Source organism: Perca flavescens, chromosome 16, assembly GCF_004354835.1.
Source record: "Perca flavescens isolate YP-PL-M2 chromosome 16, PFLA_1.0, whole genome shotgun sequence".
Taxonomy (NCBI): domain Eukaryota; kingdom Metazoa; phylum Chordata; class Actinopteri; order Perciformes; family Percidae; genus Perca; species Perca flavescens.
The window spans coordinates 12,506,308-12,527,201 of record NC_041346.1 but is presented as its reverse complement, the minus strand read 5'-3'; the positions used below and the strand labels follow the sequence as shown (position 1 = coordinate 12,527,201).

Sequence of the window (20,894 nt, the reverse complement as noted above, 5' to 3'; positions counted from 1 at the left end):
TAGCAAGATATGTGGATAAAAAAGCAAAAAGCTCTGGAAAAGGAATTGTGGACCTCTGGTTAAGATTTTATTTTTTTTTTGTCTAAGAAAAACATTCTGTGACGAGTAGTTTAAACTGGTAAGTCTTTATAAATTATAGTTAAATAATAACTTCTCTTTCTCACTGACTGTATTCTACTTTTCCAGCAAATCACATGCATGATGTTACAGAACGCTAACATTAAGGGATACTTTGCTTTGTTGTTGCGATATTTCAACTTCAGCCTCATTGTCAGATGTAGTTCCTACTTACAGACTGTATATAGTCTATAATCCTACTGAGAAGGTGTAAAAATATTTCTATCAAAAAATAATAATAATAATAATAATACATTTTATTTAAAGGCGCATTTCTCTGCATTCAAGGCACCGTACAGGGATACATAAGACATTTAAAATATAAAATTAAAAGAAAAAAGAAAAGAAAAGAAACAACAGAAAGAGGCAGAGCAATTGACATCAAGTGGAATAGGCAGTTTTAAACAGATTTGTTTTGAGTTGCAATTTGAAATGGGGGTATGAATCAAAAACATATTTCAAAAAAAATATCAAGTGATGTGATACTGAATATGTCCACTAGAGAGCAGGGAAGAGCTTTGCTGTGAGGAAATTAAAGCTATGTAATAATGAAGGCCAAGGAGTCATCTCCCTTTATCTGAGAATTCATTGTGTGTGTGTGTGTGTGTGTGTGTGTGTGTTCACCCCTAAAGGACATTTATTTGCAAAGCCACAACGTAGGATGGGAGGATATCATTAGCCTGGAAGACATCAAGTGATTAGTCAAAGAGGCCTTCATCTATCCCATAGGGTTCGGCCGCTGCATGGTATTTCAGCACCGGCCGCCCAGTTCGATTCTGAATACATCTCCTTTATAGGGCTTAAAGAGAAGTAGGGCAGCGGGGTCAGGCTAGTCTGTTACGCTGACATTAAATCTATATGTGGGATAATATGGTAACACACACATACACAGATGGATAGAGAGGAAGGGTGGATACATAGTATATAGCATAAACACACACACACACAACATGTGTGCTATGGCAGGTAGAACATGTACACAAGCATGCACATTCACTCACTCTCACCTCTGTGCACACACATACAAGCCAACACCCACGCACATGAAATACACACGCTCATGGATATGACGACAACAAATCAGGTTGTCTGCATCCTCTTGACATTTACAGACGGAGATGAGGACTGATGTGTCTATCCTCTGTTCTGCTGGCCCGTTTTATTGAATGACACCATGTGATCACGCAGCATTCCTCCACCTAACCACAATCCCTAACCTCGTCTCTATTTTTATTAACTCTGGTGTATATAAGGTCAGTTTTGTGATTTTACTCAGCTTTTGTTGTACCACCAAAACCCAAAGGTTTATTTTTGTTGTTTTGCAGGATAACAGCAGCTGTGATAGATTACTCAGGAAAGGTGAACTTTTTCTTGAGATTGATCTTTGACGTGTATGTATTAATAAGTAATAAACCAGGCTTGTATCATTTTTAATTCAAAAACATTTATTTCTTCTGGCACCGTCAGTTTTCATTTTTACCTTACAGTAAATTGCACATCCGCTCATCAACATTTAAGGTACAGGCATAGTGTTTTTTTTGTTTTGCCATACATCCATACATACATGAGACCACACTAGTACTGATGCTGCTTTATACAAACCAAATAACTTCAGTTTGGGTAGTTATGCAGTATAATTTCACTCCCACAGAAACACCATATGTGCCTTGATGGCCATAGGCATCGGTCTGAAAATAAGGCTGTTTCATCTAAAAAAAAGGTACGGACTTGGAGGTGGTGGATTCAGCAGCAGTGATTTGCCTGTACAGTACAATTCCCCCGTGAAATAAACAAATAATTCTGCCATTTCTTCTCAGCATTACACTGCAACGTGGGATTGTAGAGGACGAGGCCTGTGGATACTGTTTTGTTTTTGCCCTGTCGGGCTAGTGCAAAGTTCTCGACAATGAACAGAGGCTGAGGACAATGTAGCCAAGTAGTCTCACTTGGTCAGACTCAGAGCACAATATTATTCAAGTTTATCTCAACAATTACATTTTCAAAATGATTGTGCCATGTCTATTAAGCTTGTAGAACTCTAACATTTCAGGTACTGTTTTTGAATTAAGTTATATGTTCAATCCATCCCATAAAATGAATGAATTAAAATGTGTAGGAGGTATGGTTTAACACTGCAAAAGTCTTAACAGCAGTGTTTTCCCCCTAATCTAAGCCAAATAGAAATAGCACAAACATTTTAAAGGGCAAATTTCTCCAAACAAGTATATATTGGTGTTTAACAGCAACAAACACTGTGCAGAATATGTTGTATACATTTTCTTCTTTACAGTTTGAAAAGAAAAAAAGCATAGGGCTACAACTGTGTTCGGATTTAACGGATAACCATAACAAAGTTCTGAGAGAAGAAAGGATTGAACCCTTACTCAATAAGCCCAAAAAGGTTGGGAAGAAATGTGAACATTGCAATCTGTTGCTGCAAAGTAGCTCTAAAGTAGTCAGCACACACCATGACAGAGTATCTATAATCATTAAAACACTGCTGTCTTGGAGCTGGTATGAACCTGACTTACTGAGCCCAAAAAAAAAAAAAAAAAAAAAAAAAAAAAGAACATTGCACACTCATCATCCAGGCAGTTTTCTCCACCATTCCCCCTCAGATTTTCAGCATTTTCCAAAAAATATAATATAGTATAAACAGATGTATTGTGATTGAGGAAATGGAGCCACATTTCAAGGGAGGCTTGATCTTTGGAGCAAACATGCTTCTTGATGTTGGTTTCTGTGATTGGTTAAAGAAGTTAGAGCTTCATAAACACCCTCATTTACTGAGAATCTGCATGCATATAAATATGAAATGGGTATTTACTAAGAAAATAGTTTACTTTGGCTTGGCATTATATATTTGTTTGTTTTACAAACCAAATTAAGCATTGCATATCGTTTTAAAAGTGATTCCTTGGTCCCCAAATTTGTTGTCAACCATTTTTATATATTTTTTTTAAATCACAGCTTTAGCATTTTCTAAATCAGCATTTATTATTTTTAAAAGTGATTGGTTGCAAAAGACTTATTCAAACATCTGGTTACAAATATTTTATTATTCCCAGAATAAAAAGGTTTAAGGGGCTCCATTCTTTAAAAAGGAACACGCCGACTTATTGGGACTTTAGCTTATTCAAAGTAACCCCCAGAGTTAGACAAGTTGATACATACCCTTCTCATCTCCGTGCGTGTTGTAACTCTGTCTGACTCCCCCAGTGCTAGCCTAGCTTAGCACAGATCCTAGAGGTAACCGGTTCCAACCATAGACAGTATATAATGGACTAATAGACCCCGTTGCTCTGGACGGAGACCAGTGAAGGCTATTAGAAGCACTTTTCCGGTGATGGCCAGCTTTACTGCGCAGCCTCCAACTGAGAGAATGTGACGTGAGCAACGTGTCTGAAAGTTGTAACTCTTCTGGTAGCTGTGCCAAGAGAAATCTCAATCATTCCCAAACTTACAGATACGGAGACTGTAGGTGTATGTAAGGAGATAACATGGGCACAGGCTAATTATTGATCACTAACATGCTAGTTAACATTAGTAATTAAACCTAAACATCTCATGTAAGTCGAAACTCCCTGCGAGCTTCTCCTGTACTATACGGTAATTCCTCTACTATGCGACAGTAAGTCACTTGGTTATGACACAATCGTTAGCTTCTTTTTACAAAAACGTCTGCTACGGAGCCATAACATGAGGTACAAGGTAATGAAGCCTTTTATACATTGTCGTGTTTCTTTGGAACTAAACAACGGACAAATAGAGTCTTTAAACGCTTCAGATGTAAAGTTATTCGCAGTCAAGTGACGTAAAAAAAAAATGGCGGCCAGCGGAATGCTAACAGGAGGTGATGGCCAGTTAGCAACAAAATGGCACCATGATGGCTCGAGTTCTGAAGCGAAGCTTACCCCCTTGGTTCCAACTCGCCTACTGCTACGAATAAGTGACAAAATAACGTCAACATGTTCCTGTTTACATGTTGTGATTTGTGTAATCACAGGGTGTACAAATAACAAGGTCACTATGCTTTTACAATGTAGTAATTGTTGACTCTATTACGCCAACTCTGAGCGAACTCCATGCTCCTCACCACAGGGCTTCAGGTGCTGCTAGCAAATCGCTCCGCCCAAGTAGCAGTGCTTCACCTTTCTGAGAATATAGTTCCCAGTTTATATACGGTTAGAAGACAGCTGTGTCTCATATCACCTTGTTATTTGTACACCCTGTGACTATACAAATCACAACATGTAAACAGGAACATGTTGGCGTAATTTTGTCACTTATTCGGAGCAGTAGGCTAGTTGGAACCGGTTACCTCCAGGATCTTTGCTAGGGTTAGCTACCGCTGGGGGGCGTCAGACAGAGTTACAACACGCACAGAGATGAGAAGGGTATGCATCGACTTGTCTAACTCTGGGGGTTACTGTGAATAAGCTAAAGTCCCAATAAGTCGGCGTGTTCCTTTAAGCTCGAAAAAAAAAAAACCTACTGACAACCTCACTGACTATGTAGGTAGTTTGAGCTCTCAGAGTAATGCTTATTGTGTAAAGTAAGATGCTGAGTATCACTGTGGGACTCGTTGAGTGGTACAGCCTTTATGCAAGGCAGTGGTAAATGTTGCACTGTTGTTGTTGTCGTGGTTGATGCAAGTTAAATGTCACTGGGGAAAGGGACTCAACCACTTTATTTTGGATAGCCTTAACGAGGGGGCAAGAACTTGAATGTAGTACTGTACTGATGCAAATTTAGATTGTCTTCAATTCCCAGTAAACACATTTACACTTGAATAATCAAGCACAGATTGTTCCTCATGCTAGATGTTCGTGGTGAGGGGTAAAGTGGTGTAATGACAAGGCGAACCTTTGATGTTACCGTCCCTGCGCGGGTGTCCAAGCTTCGACTGTGCCTCAGAAAACTCCGGCCTCTGTAAGTAGTGTACCAGCCTCAAGCAGCAGACCCTTGACATAGACACGGGCGGTGTAGAACATTGTGAGGAAGTCCTGGGTGCTGAACAGGGTGTCTGCCATAGCAAATCCCAGCGTGGAGGGGATGAAACCTCGGCCATACTCCACCATCCACGTCCCGCTGCTCCACTGGACTGAAGTGGCCTCGCCTACACTGTGTACAATGGTGTCACCTGTGAAACAGTTTGGAAGTTCAGGAAGACATTGGTATAACTTAGTATAAAAGAGAAAAACATTCATATCAAAACATATTATTGCTGATAAAAATGTGTTATGGCATTACCAGGGTAGTACATTTCACTCTTGGTTGTCCCCTCCTTCCACTGTCTGAAGGTGCCGGATATGATGGTGTCAGAAATCTCGGCCCAGTAACGACCTGACGGAAGAAGAGAGCATACATGGATTCAAACTTCCAATGTTTGTCATACTAATTGATCACACAGTCCTAAGAAAAGAGCAAAAATTCAGTGTACACCACAAATACCAAAGCATTTATTTATTTTGAAAGTGTACTGCATATTAAAAGAAGTTTTTTTTAAAACAAAAGATCACTTCTTGTCCTTCTCAATATAATGAAAGTTTTCATAGAATTAATGATTATTTTCTTTCAAAAACACTTTAATTCAGGAATTCCATGAAACATTTAAAAAAAAAAACTAAAATAGTATCACAGTTGCTTGGATGAAACCGTTCCTTTCCCATTGCCTGACAAACAGTCAGACTTTTAATAAGCCTCATTCCTTACCTGAGTGTCCTCCTGTGTCCACTGCAGTACCAAACAGCAGCACGTACTCTGTGAGCGAGGCGTGGAGGAGACACATGGAGCCCATCCAACCTCCAGCATTCACAAACACCCACTGCAGGTCATCGTCTGGCAGGATGTGGCCAGGATACCTAGTTCATTTACAATTCAATAAGCTGTTTTTAAACAAACAACACAACTTAAAACTATCATCTTGTGACTTCAATAGCATGTATTCACATCAGAATGTAGCCAAAGTAGGTAACCTAACTTTGTTGAATTAATACAGGCTCAGCTCTGAAACCCACAATAGCTTTAAAACACATTCAACATTCAACAACAGAGTCTAATGCTGAAATCATTTAAGTCCATTGACTGAATATGGGTCAACCACGATGTTGGTATCTGCTTCAAGAAATTGAAGGTGATGACATCTGTATAGTTGCAACATGTAGTTTCTGAATATATTAGTGATGCAAAACAATTGTTTACCTCTTTCTGAGCTCCACCACCACTTTGGAGAAGGCCTGTTCATGGTCCTGTCCTGAGAATAGAGACATTTACAATACACACATATGTAAGGCAGGGGGGAGGACTACTTACATTCATGTATTGAATAAACTGAAGGCATGGCTTGACTCGATGCAGCTAAAAGAAACTCATTACCAAACTGACCTGCGTACTGTTTGGCCAATTTGGCGACGTCTTCTTTGTTGAAAACGTACTGCTTGGTGGCCATCCAGTGCCGCAACAGCAGCACGGCCAGGACGGTGACTATGGCGAACAGGAAGAGTTTTAAAATCGTTCTGACTACAGACATGGTTAAAACAAAACGACACAGACAGAGACAGAGCAGCAGGTTTGACTACACGTGTACACAGAGGCCGACAGGTTGATCCAAACACGCCATCGAGGGAAGAGACCAACTGACAGCTTCTTCCTGGTCAGGTCGGGGGGCGGGCAGTGGCTTCTCAGCCAATCAGAGGACGAGTCTTTCGCTTAGGCGACGGCAACTTTAGGGTTGCCAGCATACTGTCAAACCCCCTTTAGAAAATTGTTTAATATTTTACATACTTATACAAAAAGGAGTTATACACAAAGATACATTTTTAGACATTGTATTAAATGCAGACTTTTCATTTCCACGTTGTTATTATTTGGTCATTTTCGCCGTTATTCTTTGGCATTTTAGAGGTTTGTCATCACACGTTGATTTGTCCCAAAGAGCACGTTTCTTTGCATGTCAAAAAACAGGAAGTAGGCAGAGGAATTTTATGGACTGGTAGCAGAGAATGTCTAATAAGGGGAGAACTGTAGCTAGCTATTGTAGCTAGCTGTCAACTAAAAGTTCAGGAGGAGTTAGCTAACAGTTCAAGGATTTAGCACCGGAGAGGTGACAGATCTGAAACAGCACCACCCGACATGAGTGGCAAAAAAGAAGTCAGTTTTGATCCAAAAGGTAGGGAGCTTTGTGAACCCACGATAGGTAAATGCCAGTTCCATTCATCCAGGATATCGGTAGATAAACTGTCTTGTTTACTTTACGCATAGACACAAAACAAGACTTTTTACGTTCGTGCAGACGTGTTATTCCAAGCTCCATTTAAAATCCGCTAGTTTTACCTTCCCTTGCTAAACGCCAAATCCTCACAGACAGACTTTGTAGTAGAACATAAGTAGGACACACTATTCAATTTGCATAGCTTCATTGCACTACAGACCACTTGTATCGATATTGTCAGCGTTTCTCGTTCTCTTTAACACATCACTGCTTCAATCAAACAATGTGAACCACTTATTATTACAACAGATTTATCTAACCAAAGTTAATAGTATGAAAGTGAATGTACTGGTAGGTCCAACTAAATCATAAACTGTTTTAGGATATATTCTACCTAGAAACACTATCCCCGATACTACACAGAACCATTAAATTAACATATTTATCATTGGACTCCGGTCATATTGAATTACCACGTACAGGAGAACGTATAGGTTTGCTGAAATCAATATATGTTGGTGTTAAACCACTTGGTCTGGTCAGGCCTGTCTTCCTGCATTGACAGAGTGCTTACTGCTTTACAGTACACACAGCCAGCTGTGTAGTCTCGTGACTTGAGTTCCTGCTGCCAGCTGACAATCATCCCTACAAACCACAGCTTAGGGCTGGGCAATATATCGATATTATATTGATATCGTGATATGAGACTAGATATCGTCTTAGATTTTGGATATTGTAATATCATAAATGGCCTAAGTGTTGTCTTTTCCTGGCTTTAAAGGCTGCATTACAGTAAAGTGATGCCATTTTCTGTGTTACCAGACTGATCTAGCTGTTCTATTATTTTTTTTACCCAGACATTACTGAAGATTACATATCTTAAATGTCATTGTGAAGATATTTTGTTAAAGCACCAATTGTCAACCCTATAATATCGCCACAATATCAACATCGAGGTATTAGGACAAGAATATCGCGATATCTGATTTTCTCCATATCGCCCAGCCATACCACAGCTATACTGTACCTTAATCATCTGTTCCTCAATGCTTTTGGATGTGTTTCATAATTTGACGTGTTCGTTATGTGTAGCCTAGTAACTAACTTAGAACATGACATTTTTTTGACATTTTACTGACTAAATTAATTATTCTTATGAAACAGGAACACAAAATTGATGATGCAAAAGTTATTAGTTTCAGCCATGCATCAGCAATTTCCTCTACAGATAAAGCTAATAAAATGGACTTCCAGTGACTAGTTGATCAGGTTGACTTCTGTGCACATGCACATGATTAGGCTACATTCCACTGTCACTTTTTGGCTTTCGAGAGAACCAGCGTTATCTGTAAATCTGTGTTTGTAATTACATTGCTTTGCATTATGACTCCCAAACCCCTCAGAGCACCAGCATCTGCGTTATAACCCTTTGCGGGACACCTGGGTCCTGGTGTCGGCCCACCGCATGAAGAGACCCTGGGCAGGTCAGGTAGAAAAACCTCCTGAGGAACACACACCCAGATATGACCCCCGCAACCCACTCTGTCCTGGAAACACGCGTGCAAATGGAGAGGTAAGAACAGGTAGATACATTCCTTCAATATATAGGCCCACAGCAAATTACAGCTTATTTGCTTATGGTTTGGGTAACACGTTTCCCAGCCTTTCATCTGAGAAGATGGCGAAAAACAGTGTAAAGTTGTTCGGTCTGACACCGTAACTACTGAGGTGGTTTTAACCCGGAGTGACCTGGCTGACGCGCTGATGTTAACATGCTGTGTAGCGTTCAAGAATAGTCTGACTATGTTGCATTGCAGAATAACAGTATGTTTATTTGGTTAACCGTGCAGCATGAAATGTCCATTATTTCACGTTTTAAGCGATAAATCCATAAACAATTAGACAACTTTAGAACAAAGGCTTTGGTGCCAATGCACTCCAGCATCACAGCATTCGGTGTCACAGCATTAGCGGTCAAAAACCATTTGCCCTTTCCGGACCAGCTTACCTTTATAACCTTGCCCCAGGTAATACCACAACGACACCCAATGTACAACACCCAAAATCTGAACACTTGAAACAACATGTTTGGCTCCTACAAACAGTAAACACTATCTCCAGGCTTCAAACAGTTCTTGAGAAACCTGTAAAGATGATGCCACAGATGTTTCTTCTCTGCAGTCAAGAGGGGTACTCTGCAGTTAATCATCCTTATTGAATGTGTAATAAACCATTACATTAAAGGCATAATTTATCCATAACATTGCCAGTGTTTGCAATTGAATGCAGAGGTCGTTTTCGATACATATCTGGACACCTACAGCTACCAAACAACATATGCCCATTATAAATGGCATTCGCTTTGGGCAGCACAATAGATTTTGTGTATTTTGATAGCTCTGTGTTACTCTCCAGGTAAATTCAGACTATGACAGCCCTTTTCTTTTTGAAAATGATTTCCCTGCTCTTCAGCCTGATGCTCCTGATCCTGGTGAGTGCCATTTCTAATGCTGTAAAAATTCTGTAAAAAGTCATTGTTTTACAAGATAGAAAATATTTAAGGAACTGGTTGCAATAATAGCACATAGAGATTTGTTCAGCTGCTTGCAATTTTTTAACATGTTTTACTTTCATGTAATTCTTTTGCTGTTTAATAAATTGCAAAGTATAGACATATATAATGTTTGCTATGAGATTTTTAATCTACATCTTGGACACAAATCAATTTTTGAGATAACTTTATGCCACAATTAACTGTTCTATCAGGGCATAATAGGTACAGGTGGATCAATACAATACACTGCCTAAGATTATATTTCAAATGAATTGTTGAAACAACTTACATTTGCTGTTGTGTTCCTCAGATTCAGATCAACATCCATTGTTTCAGTCTAAAGCAGCCAGGGGCGTCTGGTAAGAAAAAAGCCTCATGTCACACACTGTAGAAATAATCATTGTCTGCCATCATACTGTGTGAAGCTTTTAGCATTTGTGTAAAGTATGTATAAATGCTGTTATTCTACTTTGGAATGATACCCTATGTGTTATTTAATGAAACATGCCAAAGAACTGAATATGAAATGTAACTCTAAACTAAACTTGTAACAGTATATCAAATAGCAACATTTATGTTTTATATTGTACCCGAACGTTTAACGATAAACAACAAAAAAATACAATGTTGCAATGAGATGAAGATTAAACATATTCATAATTCAAATGTGGTTAGAATTTAGTCAACGATGCATCTTAATCAGTGTTCCTTCTTTAAAAATGATGATACATTCAAATTTATGACTAATTAAATCTGAACTGATGAGTGCAATCAAAGCAGTCATGCTGAGGGAACTTCCATTCGCTGTTGTGATCAGCAACAACATAATCAGCTATTAGGAGATGGTACTTAATCAACACGCTGCACGCCACTTGTTTCCAGGACATCTTGAACTATGCAAAACCCCAAATCCACACGTCCATACGGTATATTAACATGTGTGCAATCCTCTCTGGCACCACCGGATGGGCATGTTTTCTCACCACTGAATGTTATGATGGCATGGATTTCAGTCCAGTGATATTTACCTCAGGCCCTGTGTGTTGGCACTCTGGGGATAAGGGCTTATTCCTGGGAATATGTTTTATTCAGTTAGCTTTTTGATCTATCTGTTGGATTTATTCCCTGTCAAAGCTAATCCTTTGTTAGTGCTCACAATTACGACATCCACAGAAAGCTATGTTGCACATACCTTTTCTAATAAAATGTTCCTTCTCTTGACGCTTGGCCTCACATGGCTCTGTCTGTGCCATAGATCCGAAAGTGAAGCTTATTGCACATATACAAGCCATTAACATTTAATATCATAATATCACACACACACACACACACACACACACACACACACACACACACACACACACACACCTAGCTCCTATGATACTCATGAACAATTCATAAATACGACCATTCAGTTTAGCTGAGAGCATAAACACCAAATTAATGTTCAATTATTGATCAAGTACTTGCTGCTTAGGCCCAAGAGCAGCCTGTATGTTGTTGCTGGTATCCCATGGGTGCCATTGGTAAGGCTGAAATCAAGCATACACACGAGGATGTGGATTAAATACACACACACACAAACACACACACACACACACACACACTCACTTCTAAACTCCGGTCAAAGTGGTTAAAACACATCTACACCTTGAAGCTATGTTTTTCCTTCAGTTAGTCATGTTCACTTTTGGTTTTGAACACAAATTTTGAGCACAAAATGTTTAGATATCGCGTGTAAAGCTCTGACCATATAAACCGGATGCTCTAGCTTTTAACCCCTGTTCCGTGTTCTCAAATCAACCAGTCAATCCCAATCATGCCGGTCTCTCAAAACATACCAGAATATGTAAACAGAAATGTTGTTAGGCCTACATTAAATTGTAAACAGAAATAATCGATTATTGATGCAGCATCGTCCATGTCCCCGATTCGATGCGTCGATTATTTGATTAATTTCAACACCTCTATTCAGGACTGCGCGCCAGAGATATAGAAAAACAATTTTACAGATTATCACTTTTACTTTTTTTTTAACCAGGCCAGACCAAAATAGAGTAGATCAAGCACTCTTTTTTTAAATGTACTTCATAGAAGACCCAGGCAAGACAGCAGCAGCACATATATCACTTATTAACCACAAATAGTACAACAACACACATCATAATAATAAATAATAAACACACAAAGGAGAAATAGCCAGACAGGCGGTTATTACCTCCCCACTATCTAACATCCATCCTGCTGTCTGTCTCTTTCTTCATCTCTTTTTCAGTAAGGTCATGTGTTTCCATCCCTGGTCTGACGTGACCCTTTCTCTCATGAAAAAACAAGAGGTTGTCAAGGTGATTGACAAGTGGGCAGAGCTTGTTGAAGAACTAGGCACCACGTACCTCTGGGTTCAGGTATGGGATGTACGCACGCACTCACGCACGCACGCACCCCCATTAACATTTACACACGGTTAGTCTCGCATCCCCAGACCTTCCTCCACAGCACTGCGGAGGTGGGTCTGGCTAGTCCACACAGCATTCCGGGATGGGAGAAAAAGAACTAGAAAGTAATTCTTCCTATATCAAATGCTGAGAATATGACAAGAAATAAAGATGCTGTGTTTTTGTTGATAGATTATAGGTCATCAGAAGCTGATCTTTACTGGTTATGATAAATGATTAGGTATACAGATGGATTCATAGTCTAACTTAATCCGGAAAAAAAAGAATGTCAGTGTGTTGAATGGCACCAAATACTACAGCATGACTCCCATAAGCCATTACTGTGGAAAAGACACAAGCTAGAGTCATATAATCATGAACAAATCACTGTATTATAGTTGAATTGAAAGCTGAATTGATTCATTTTACTCTAAATATCCATCTGGCTCCTCCATAGCTCAGCTTCTAACTTCTGTAGCACAGCAAGTGATTGGTGATTTTAGCTAAAATGCTGTTTAGGACTTCTCTCCAATGTTTTTTTGTTTACACAGTCTTAATTACCTCCACCAGGGAGAATATATTATCAGTTTGTTGGTTTGTTTGTTTGTTAGCAGGATTTGTGGAAGGGTGTTGCATGGGCCAAGGATACACAAATTATTTTTTCAATTTTAACTTTGCGAGATAAGGCATTTTGTGCTGCATTCATGTGGTGTTGGAATAATCGGAATAACCTCACCTGAACAGTATACGCAAATACTGGAAACAGATATCAACGTGTTGATAAACGCAGTGAGCACTAACATAAAATATATGCATCCATTGGTCTTAGTGGAGGTCTGCACTCTCCTAGTGACATTCTAGTTTCTATTTCATTGAAACCTTTTTGTAGGATAATTAGACTGGATGTTTTTGTGTCCATTTCAGTTTTCTCTAATGGCCAGTCATGTATAGGATGATCAATTAATTAGATTTTTTCACCCTGAAACCTGACCTCCCAATATATTAAATTTCTCTAGTCTGCACAAAAATACAACTAGTGCATTGTAAAGTATAGACATTCTCAGATTATATTTACAGACCAACCCAAAATGGAAAGAAACCTTGGGATCCCTAAAAGTTCATAGCTGCAGGTGAATTGAAACAGTATTAACTACCAAATATCAGCACCAAGGACAGCACCATTCTCCCAGTCTCTCCTCTTTTAGTCGTCTGCATCAGCAAGGATTTGCATTTTTCAAGAGTCTGGAGAGAGAATTGTCCACTTTGACCTTTGACTCATGGAGGAAACCAGAATTCCCTTTATCCCATAGCTGACATCCAATATAGGGCTCTTCTCTTCTTCTATATTTTTGATGCATTTTGCCTTAGTTTTGTCACACTACAGTACGTACGAGCAAAAAGGTTAAACTAAACTCTGGATTAACTGTTCCTCTTGTTTTCTGTTTTTAGATCTTTGAGAATAAAGGAGCTATGATGGGCTGTTCAAATCCACATCCTCACTGCCAGGTAGGAAATGCACACATGCATAAACACACAAGGTATTTGTTCATTTGACTTGCACATATGGAAACATGTGAAAACATTGATTCAGCTACTTGAGTAGATAAAATGTCCTCGAAGTGAGAATATGAAGTTCAGGAATACATGCATACATTAACACACATACACCCGCCACATCTTTCTTTGAAGGTGCAGCATTAACAAGAAATAACAAATGCTTTTATCACATTGGCACAATGTGATGTGTGTCATTGGTTCAATTTGCACCTCGCTGGCTTTTCAGATTCAATTTGACAATGAAGTTGAATGTGTTAAAAAGTGAGTTCCACTTAAAAGTTTTAAACCAGACAAGTCTCAACATTGAAGCTGTTAATTGACTCTTCATTCAGAAATCACCAATGACTGTGTGCCATTGTCACATTTTGTGTGTGTGTCTGTAATTTCTTCCTTTTCTGATTTCTTTTCTATATTACTGTTTGAGAGAGAGAGAGAGAGAGAGAGAGAGAGAGAGAGAGAGAGAGAGAGAGAGAGAGAGAGAGAGAGAGAGAGAGAGAGAGAGAGAGAGAGACATTTCCTGTCAAAACTGTCACTTCATAGAGTGATGTTGAGAACGAGCACAATCAGGAGGGTAGAATGACAGAGTGACATAAACAGAAGAGTGGTTAGTGTAGACCGAGTGTTGCATTTCAAACAACAATGTTCTTGTCAATGTGATCACAATAATATGCCAGCCTGATTGATTTTCAGCCTGAGAGTAATATACAAGTTGCTGGAAGTCCGTGTATTTGGCTGTAGTGCTGAGAAAGTCTGTTTTATGGCTTCATTCACTCTCACAATAAGGAACTTGTCTTCACCCTGCCTAATGTGAGATCGCTTGCTGATTGGTCGGGAGAAGCTGCTCTTTGTGGAACCATTATGTCAAGTTCAACTGCATTGGTGGAAATAATAAACTACGATGAGAATATTACATACATTTAAATGTAGATAAAGACAGAAAAATACGGTAAGTAGAGGAAAATCAGCTGTCAGGTGTAGTGAGGATTACATTCACAGACAAATTCTGAGGATAGTTTTCATTTAGTATTTATTTTCAAAACATTTATAAAAAAATAGGTTGACATTCTTGGAAAAGTAAGACAGAATACTAACACCTACCTACCAACACCTCTAAAGCTCACTAATTAACAGGTTATACCCCAATCCCCAAAATGTTGCACTATTGCTTTAAGAAGTTTGTTAATTATTCACTGCTGTCTACAAATACAGCATCAGTGTTGCCACCTTGCCTTTTATAGTGTGTGTGTGTGTGTGTGTGTGTGTGTGTGTGTGTGTGTGTGTATATCTATGTAAAGGAGAAAAAGCTATTTTCAACAGAGAAAAGCAAGTTAACAGTCCTGATTGTATTGATGCATTCCTGGTCTCTGGTTGATCAATGACATTTCAAATCCTCCGGCTTTTGGAGTGAAATAATTATTTGACTCTCTCCAGAAACAAAGGCCTACTGTACTTAAATCTGTGCGGTAATGTTTTTTGAGGCTGTTATATACAAGTAACAGCAGAGGGCAGTATGTGACCTCAGAATAACATGTTATAACACAATGTATCATTACGTACTTCAGAAAGTTGCTTTGATTAAAAAAAAAAGTAATACACTTACTGTAGAGAGAGAAACTTTCTGATTAAGATGGTTTAAATCCCTTTTAATATATGTGTTCAGGTGCCATCAAAGTCTTGTTTGTTCTTGTTGACTATTACAGTAAATTATGTTTGTTTTTTTAAGGTCCACTATTAAAGAATTTCAGAATCAAACTCAAACTTGGATTGTTCGCTTTGATGCAGCTTTTTAAGAAGTTTTAGAAATGTTTCTTCCTGCAGTCCAGATTTCCCTTTCAAAGTCCAAGAAAATAGTATAGTGTACACTACAGCCAGACAACTCCTCCAGGCCAGAACGCAAGAAGCATACTGTAGATCTAAAACGTATTAATAATAAACAGAAAATGTTAACCATGTTCTGCAGGCAGCGATGCTTCTGACTACTTTGGCCTTAACGGGACAGAGCTGTATGTATTTTCACGTGAGTGGAGTAAGGAAAAACGGATGCCCTTGGAATAGTAACATTATTTTTTCACATACACAGTATTCCTTCTGTGGAGTACTCAGGTTGTGTTTGAAAACATTTAACTCTCAGGAGCAGACAGTTATTGAGTTCATATTTACTCCCTAAGAATGTATATGACTCTTGAAGAACAACACTTGGAAGCCAAAGTTAAAAGAGCCAATGGTGTCATAATAGCTCTTAAGAGTTATACCTGCCATTTTCTTTCTAACTTCTGTCTTGTGGAAGTATGCACTTTACTTTTCTCTTCTGTATTTACTTTACTTTTCTCTACTGTTTGCTGAGAAAATCAACAGTCTGCTGCTGGATAGACGATAGATCTGTGAATACAAAATCACAGGCGTACAAATAGAGCCACAGCTACAGATGCTGGAAGGCGTGCAAATATATTATGCACCCAAACTATTTTACATGCCTGTAGGCATGCCGATGAACAGTTTACACATATAGTTCACACATTAACCATGCCTTCTCTTTCTGTATTTCAAGGATTATTATCATAAACATGATGCAACCTTTAGCCACTATTCATTACCATTAACATCACACTAAGCTGGTTTCTGCTCCCACTGCAGTAATTGTGTACAGAATCTTACCAAGGGCAAAAATGCCAACAGATATTAATAATTCCCAGGTTTTATAATATGTATTTATTTATTGCATTTGCTTTATTATAATTTAAGTATTATTTATCAATCTAAACCCAGGATGATACAGCTATTTGACATGTCCCCTAAGGGCAAGGCCAGCAGGACACTCATAAATTGCCTCAAAATTATAAAAATGATGGAGCTCTTTGATCCCTTTTTACATTTCGCCTCATGAAGTTAATGCAGCTTCCCCCCCCCTGTTGTAAAGGAGAAAAAAAACACTGTAGGAGTCAATGACAGTGTGGTTCCTGCATTGCATTCTGGGTGAAAAGTAGAGGAGTATTTAATCAGGAAACAATTTGCCATGCAGCCTGAAGCAGTGCTCTTTAAAGCAGCAGAGAATGCCTCTGATTATTACTCTGTTCATGCGATGGAATATTATAATTGGAAAACCACACTCCTGGTGACACAAATGTTACTTTCAGTAAAACTCGCACTTTAATAGGCCTTAAAGCTCTCAAAAAACCCTGAAAGCAGTTTATATTAATGCATAGCCTGCACAGTACGCACAAATAATGAAAAGAAACCAAACTAGAAGCCAAACGAAAGACCACTGTCCGTTATAAACACACACAAACGGCTTTGCTCCTCAGTGCAGCAATAACTAATCAGTATTCTGGTGAAGGTCTCACACATCAGAGCATGAATATGTTATGCAAACTGTATTACAATTTAGTTATGCATACCTGCATAAACTTGTGTACATTAGTTTGGATCCTAATTATAACCCTTATGTAATTACCTCCTATTCAAAACCCCAGCAACTGTTATCTCAGGTATTCATTTATTTCGCAGCAATGAGTCAGTAGTTACATGTTAGAGTCCTTCCCTGCTTTTACAGCCATTAAAATGCCATAAAGTGCAAACAAATAAACCAAATGTCTGTCGTCATGTTCACTGTTATCCATAAAGAGCCTTCTGGAATGCAGTAGAAGTACATTGCAAAGCTTATGAAGGCATTTTCTCCAAAGCATGATTGAAAATGAACTGTAGTGCTGTAACGCTGAAGAATGTTTTCCACAAATGAAGTGACAGACAAGCATCTCATCTGTTTTAGAGCATGAAACTATTCTCGATTGTTTCCTTTTTAAAATTGCAGTTAATACCATAGCCTCTCATTTTGAGTGAATACTATAGGCCACAGAATGCCAGTTGGTGGCTGATGAGAGAAAAAATGTTTGTCTCAGTTTGATATCAAAACAGCTACTTTAAACTTGTAAATCTCTTTTATTTATTTTTTTAGAGATGTAATGTATCACAATCAGAGCAATGTTTGCCCAAAGACACAGTAACACCCTCACTGAACAAATTAGCTTCCTGAAATTTAGAGTATGTTAACAGTTGTGTTGGTAGAGTCAAACATTTCATACCAATTGCTGCAGCTGTCATTCAGTTTGACTTTAACATTAAGCATGGAAGTATTTATAGTATTTGTAGCGTAACATATTTTGACATTAGCTTTTTTCTAACTGAGCCCAACCTACTATCTTAGAACAGTGACACAAGCACGGACCAAAATAAAAAATAAAAAATAAAGTCTCATGTGAAATAACACAGGACCCTAATGCTTTCAGTAAGAAGCTGATTGAGAAAAAAGGTTTGCCTGTGCCTGTGCATGGAACCTTGCTGTTTACTGTGATGAAGTACCTATCTCAATTACGTTTTAGCGTCTGCAAGTTGATTTTTACACTGTATTGAAATAAATGAAAGGCAGTGGCTGCAGGCGGAAACCCATTTATCAATCTAAAAAGCCTGAATTGAAAAAATGAAAGTGAGTTTTAAAACAGAAATCTCTTCACCTGTGAACCATTCACTGAGTGAATAGTATTGATGAATAGCCCTATTAAATCACGGATCTAATGAGGTCATTTGGAATCAGGGGTAGAAGGATTGGGCAGATTGCTTGTTACCACTTTCATTTTTTAAACAGAAAAAATAATACACCCACATACATACATACATAACTCTAAGGTTTTCTATATTTCTGTTATGTCTCATCATCCTCCATCTTCGTCCCGTTTCCTGTAACACTGTAGGTGTGGGCCAGCAACTTCCTGCCTAATGAGCCAGCTCTTTCAGACCGCTGTCAGAGAGCCTACTATCAGAAACATGGAGAACCGCTGCTGCTGCAATACGCCAAACAAGAGGCTGAGAAAAAGGTACAGCTGTACACAAAAGAAATAAAAGCTAAATTTTACTGTCGGAAACTTGTAATGTACTGTCTTTCTGGTCTCCTCTAGTTCCACTTGAGCTTAGATATGCTGCAAATCTGGCATCCCAGGTTATAGAGGCCAGACACAGTGAATCAACCAATAATACATTGCTTAAAAGGCATGTTTGATTAAATGAAGTGCTTATTGTGAATTCCCCAATTGATTACCTCACTAGAATTTAGATTTGATGAGCATGAGCAATAAGCATTGTAAATGGTGATGGGGAACACAGAGTCATTTTAGCTGACTGTGTGATAATGCTTTATAATTAACATCAGAGGGGATGCTTTAAAAAAGGCTCTCTAAATTTCTGCAAAACAGTGACATCATATTGTTTTCACCATGACTACCCTCATTGCCTCTCCCTTCATCCATCTACTTCCACCTTTTCCTATCATCGTTCTCTCTCTTTCTTGTCATCTTTCTCTTTTTCCCCCATACTGCCTGTCGTTCAGTCAGTGAAGCGTGTCATTGGACAGCAGATATGCTCATTAGCATAATGCTGCGGCATCCATCTTTAACCTGCATGGAGAATAGGAAAACAGACTGTGTGTGCGTGTGTTCTAACAGAGCCCTGAATGCATTAAACAGGTTGGCAAATGTCTAATTAGTCAACAGACATTTGGTGGAATCCGTAATTATCTCTACAAGAGAATTAAACTTGACAGAACGATGACTTTTTTTGCTTCACTACCTGGTGCTTTAGAAAAATATGGCTTACTTATGCTACTTTATTATTTAATACACCTAATATCAGGTTTTATTCACAGCTAAAAACCTTTCTTGAAACTGGGTTCACTTGTGTCTATCAAGTGATAGGCCAATCAAATGCACTGCCAGTTTATCTTGTCCTAATGAGATTAACTTGCAGCACTTTTTTACCTGACCTTTTAGGCTTCCACCTCTAAATTGTCCTTTGAGTTCAGTTAGTAATAAACAAATTGTATGCTTTTGTTAAAGTCTAGCACACAAACTAGCAGAAGTTTACCTTCATTTTCTCAGTGTTTATTTCATCCAGATCATTAGTCTTTGTTCATATTGCCTAATAGGAAATATAAAGTCTCAACAGAATACATTTTAAAAAATCGTAATTTTACCACGTTACTTTTCAAAGCTTTTAAATAGACCATAGAGGAAGAAAATACAAACTTTATTTTTATTTTTTTTTCGTTTGAAATGTTTTTCTTAAAGGAATGGATATATGTTTTTGGTAATATGGTTCTTAGCCTATCTGCCGAGAGTTTGATGAGAAGATCAATACCACTCTTACGTCTGTACCATCAGTGCGTAGCCAGCAGCTGCCAACTTAACTTAGCAAAACGGGGAAACTGTCCAAAGTTACTTATGATATCTTCTTTGTACAAAAACAAAAACACCACTTGAACTTCATTATAGGCAAGTATACTGTATATGCAACTATCGAGTTTAGCATTCACGCTAGACAATATAACCAAGACAGAATGATTATTTTAACACCAAAAGAACGTCTCAACAAAGTTAGACCAGCAACTCCTTTCCTGCAACAAATAATAGCCAATACTTTTTGTTGATTATCCACTCTACACACAAAGCAAAAGTCCACTTGGGGACTATGTCAAGAGGAGGGACTTTCTACTCTTTGTTGATGCTCAAATTAAAGCTGATTCTTTTGATTCACTCAAAGAAAAGTATATCTTTCCTCTCCAAGAATAGTTGGAGAGGGAGAATGGGCTTGAGAATGAGCCAATGGAGTTGAGCACAAAGTAAGATGGAGGCAGGGAAGCAAGGCGATGAACAGAGAATAAGAGGGAACAAAAGAATGACACAAAGGAGTGGAAGGAGACGAGTAAGTACAGGAACAGAGACACAAAGTCACACAGATAGATGTAGGTAAGAAGGAAAAGTCAGACAGCCACTGATTCATTCAGGGAATGAGCTGATATACCTGATCTACTGTGTGTGTGTGTGTGTGTGTGTGTGTGTGTGTGTGTGTGTGTGTGTGTGTGTGTGTGTGTGTGTGTGTGTGAGAGAGAGAGAGAGAATGGGGAGAGAATTAAGGTTTCGAGAAGAGTAGAGGAGACACTTGAATCTCCTAGACATCTGCTCATGGGGACTGA

At 38.6% G+C, this 20,894-nt stretch overlaps 2 protein-coding genes across 3 annotated transcripts in view; one reads left to right on the top strand and one right to left on the bottom strand.

Moving 5' to 3' along the window:
* Window positions 1-4,580: 4,580 nt before the first annotated feature.
* Window positions 4,581-6,777, bottom strand: sigmar1 (sigma non-opioid intracellular receptor 1). Its single transcript, XM_028602229.1, has 5 exons — window positions 6,505-6,777; window positions 6,322-6,373; window positions 5,833-5,981; window positions 5,371-5,463; window positions 4,581-5,260 (listed from the first exon to the last, which is right to left on the bottom strand). Exons 1-5 carry the CDS (start codon window positions 6,647-6,649, stop codon window positions 5,031-5,033), a joined length of 669 nt encoding a protein of 222 aa, XP_028458030.1. The 5' UTR covers window positions 6,650-6,777; the 3' UTR covers window positions 4,581-5,030.
* A 309-nt stretch (window positions 6,778-7,086) lies between these two features.
* Window positions 7,087-20,894, top strand: part of galt (galactose-1-phosphate uridylyltransferase) — a 32,210-nt gene continuing 18,402 nt past the window's right edge. The window contains exons 1-7 of one of the 2 annotated variants that reach the window (XM_028601751.1): window positions 7,087-7,288; window positions 8,734-8,903; window positions 9,803-9,821; window positions 10,195-10,243; window positions 12,160-12,289; window positions 13,769-13,825; window positions 18,622-18,744. In XM_028601751.1, coding sequence (XP_028457552.1) covers window positions 7,252-7,288; window positions 8,734-8,903; window positions 9,803-9,821; window positions 10,195-10,243; window positions 12,160-12,289; window positions 13,769-13,825; window positions 18,622-18,744 — 585 coding nt within the window. In that variant the 5' untranslated portion in view covers window positions 7,087-7,251. Of the gene's footprint in view, window positions 7,289-8,733; window positions 8,904-9,745; window positions 9,822-10,194; window positions 10,244-12,159; window positions 12,290-13,768; window positions 13,826-18,621; window positions 18,745-20,894 lie in introns of both variants that reach the window. The other variant, XM_028601750.1, reaches the window with a different exon arrangement.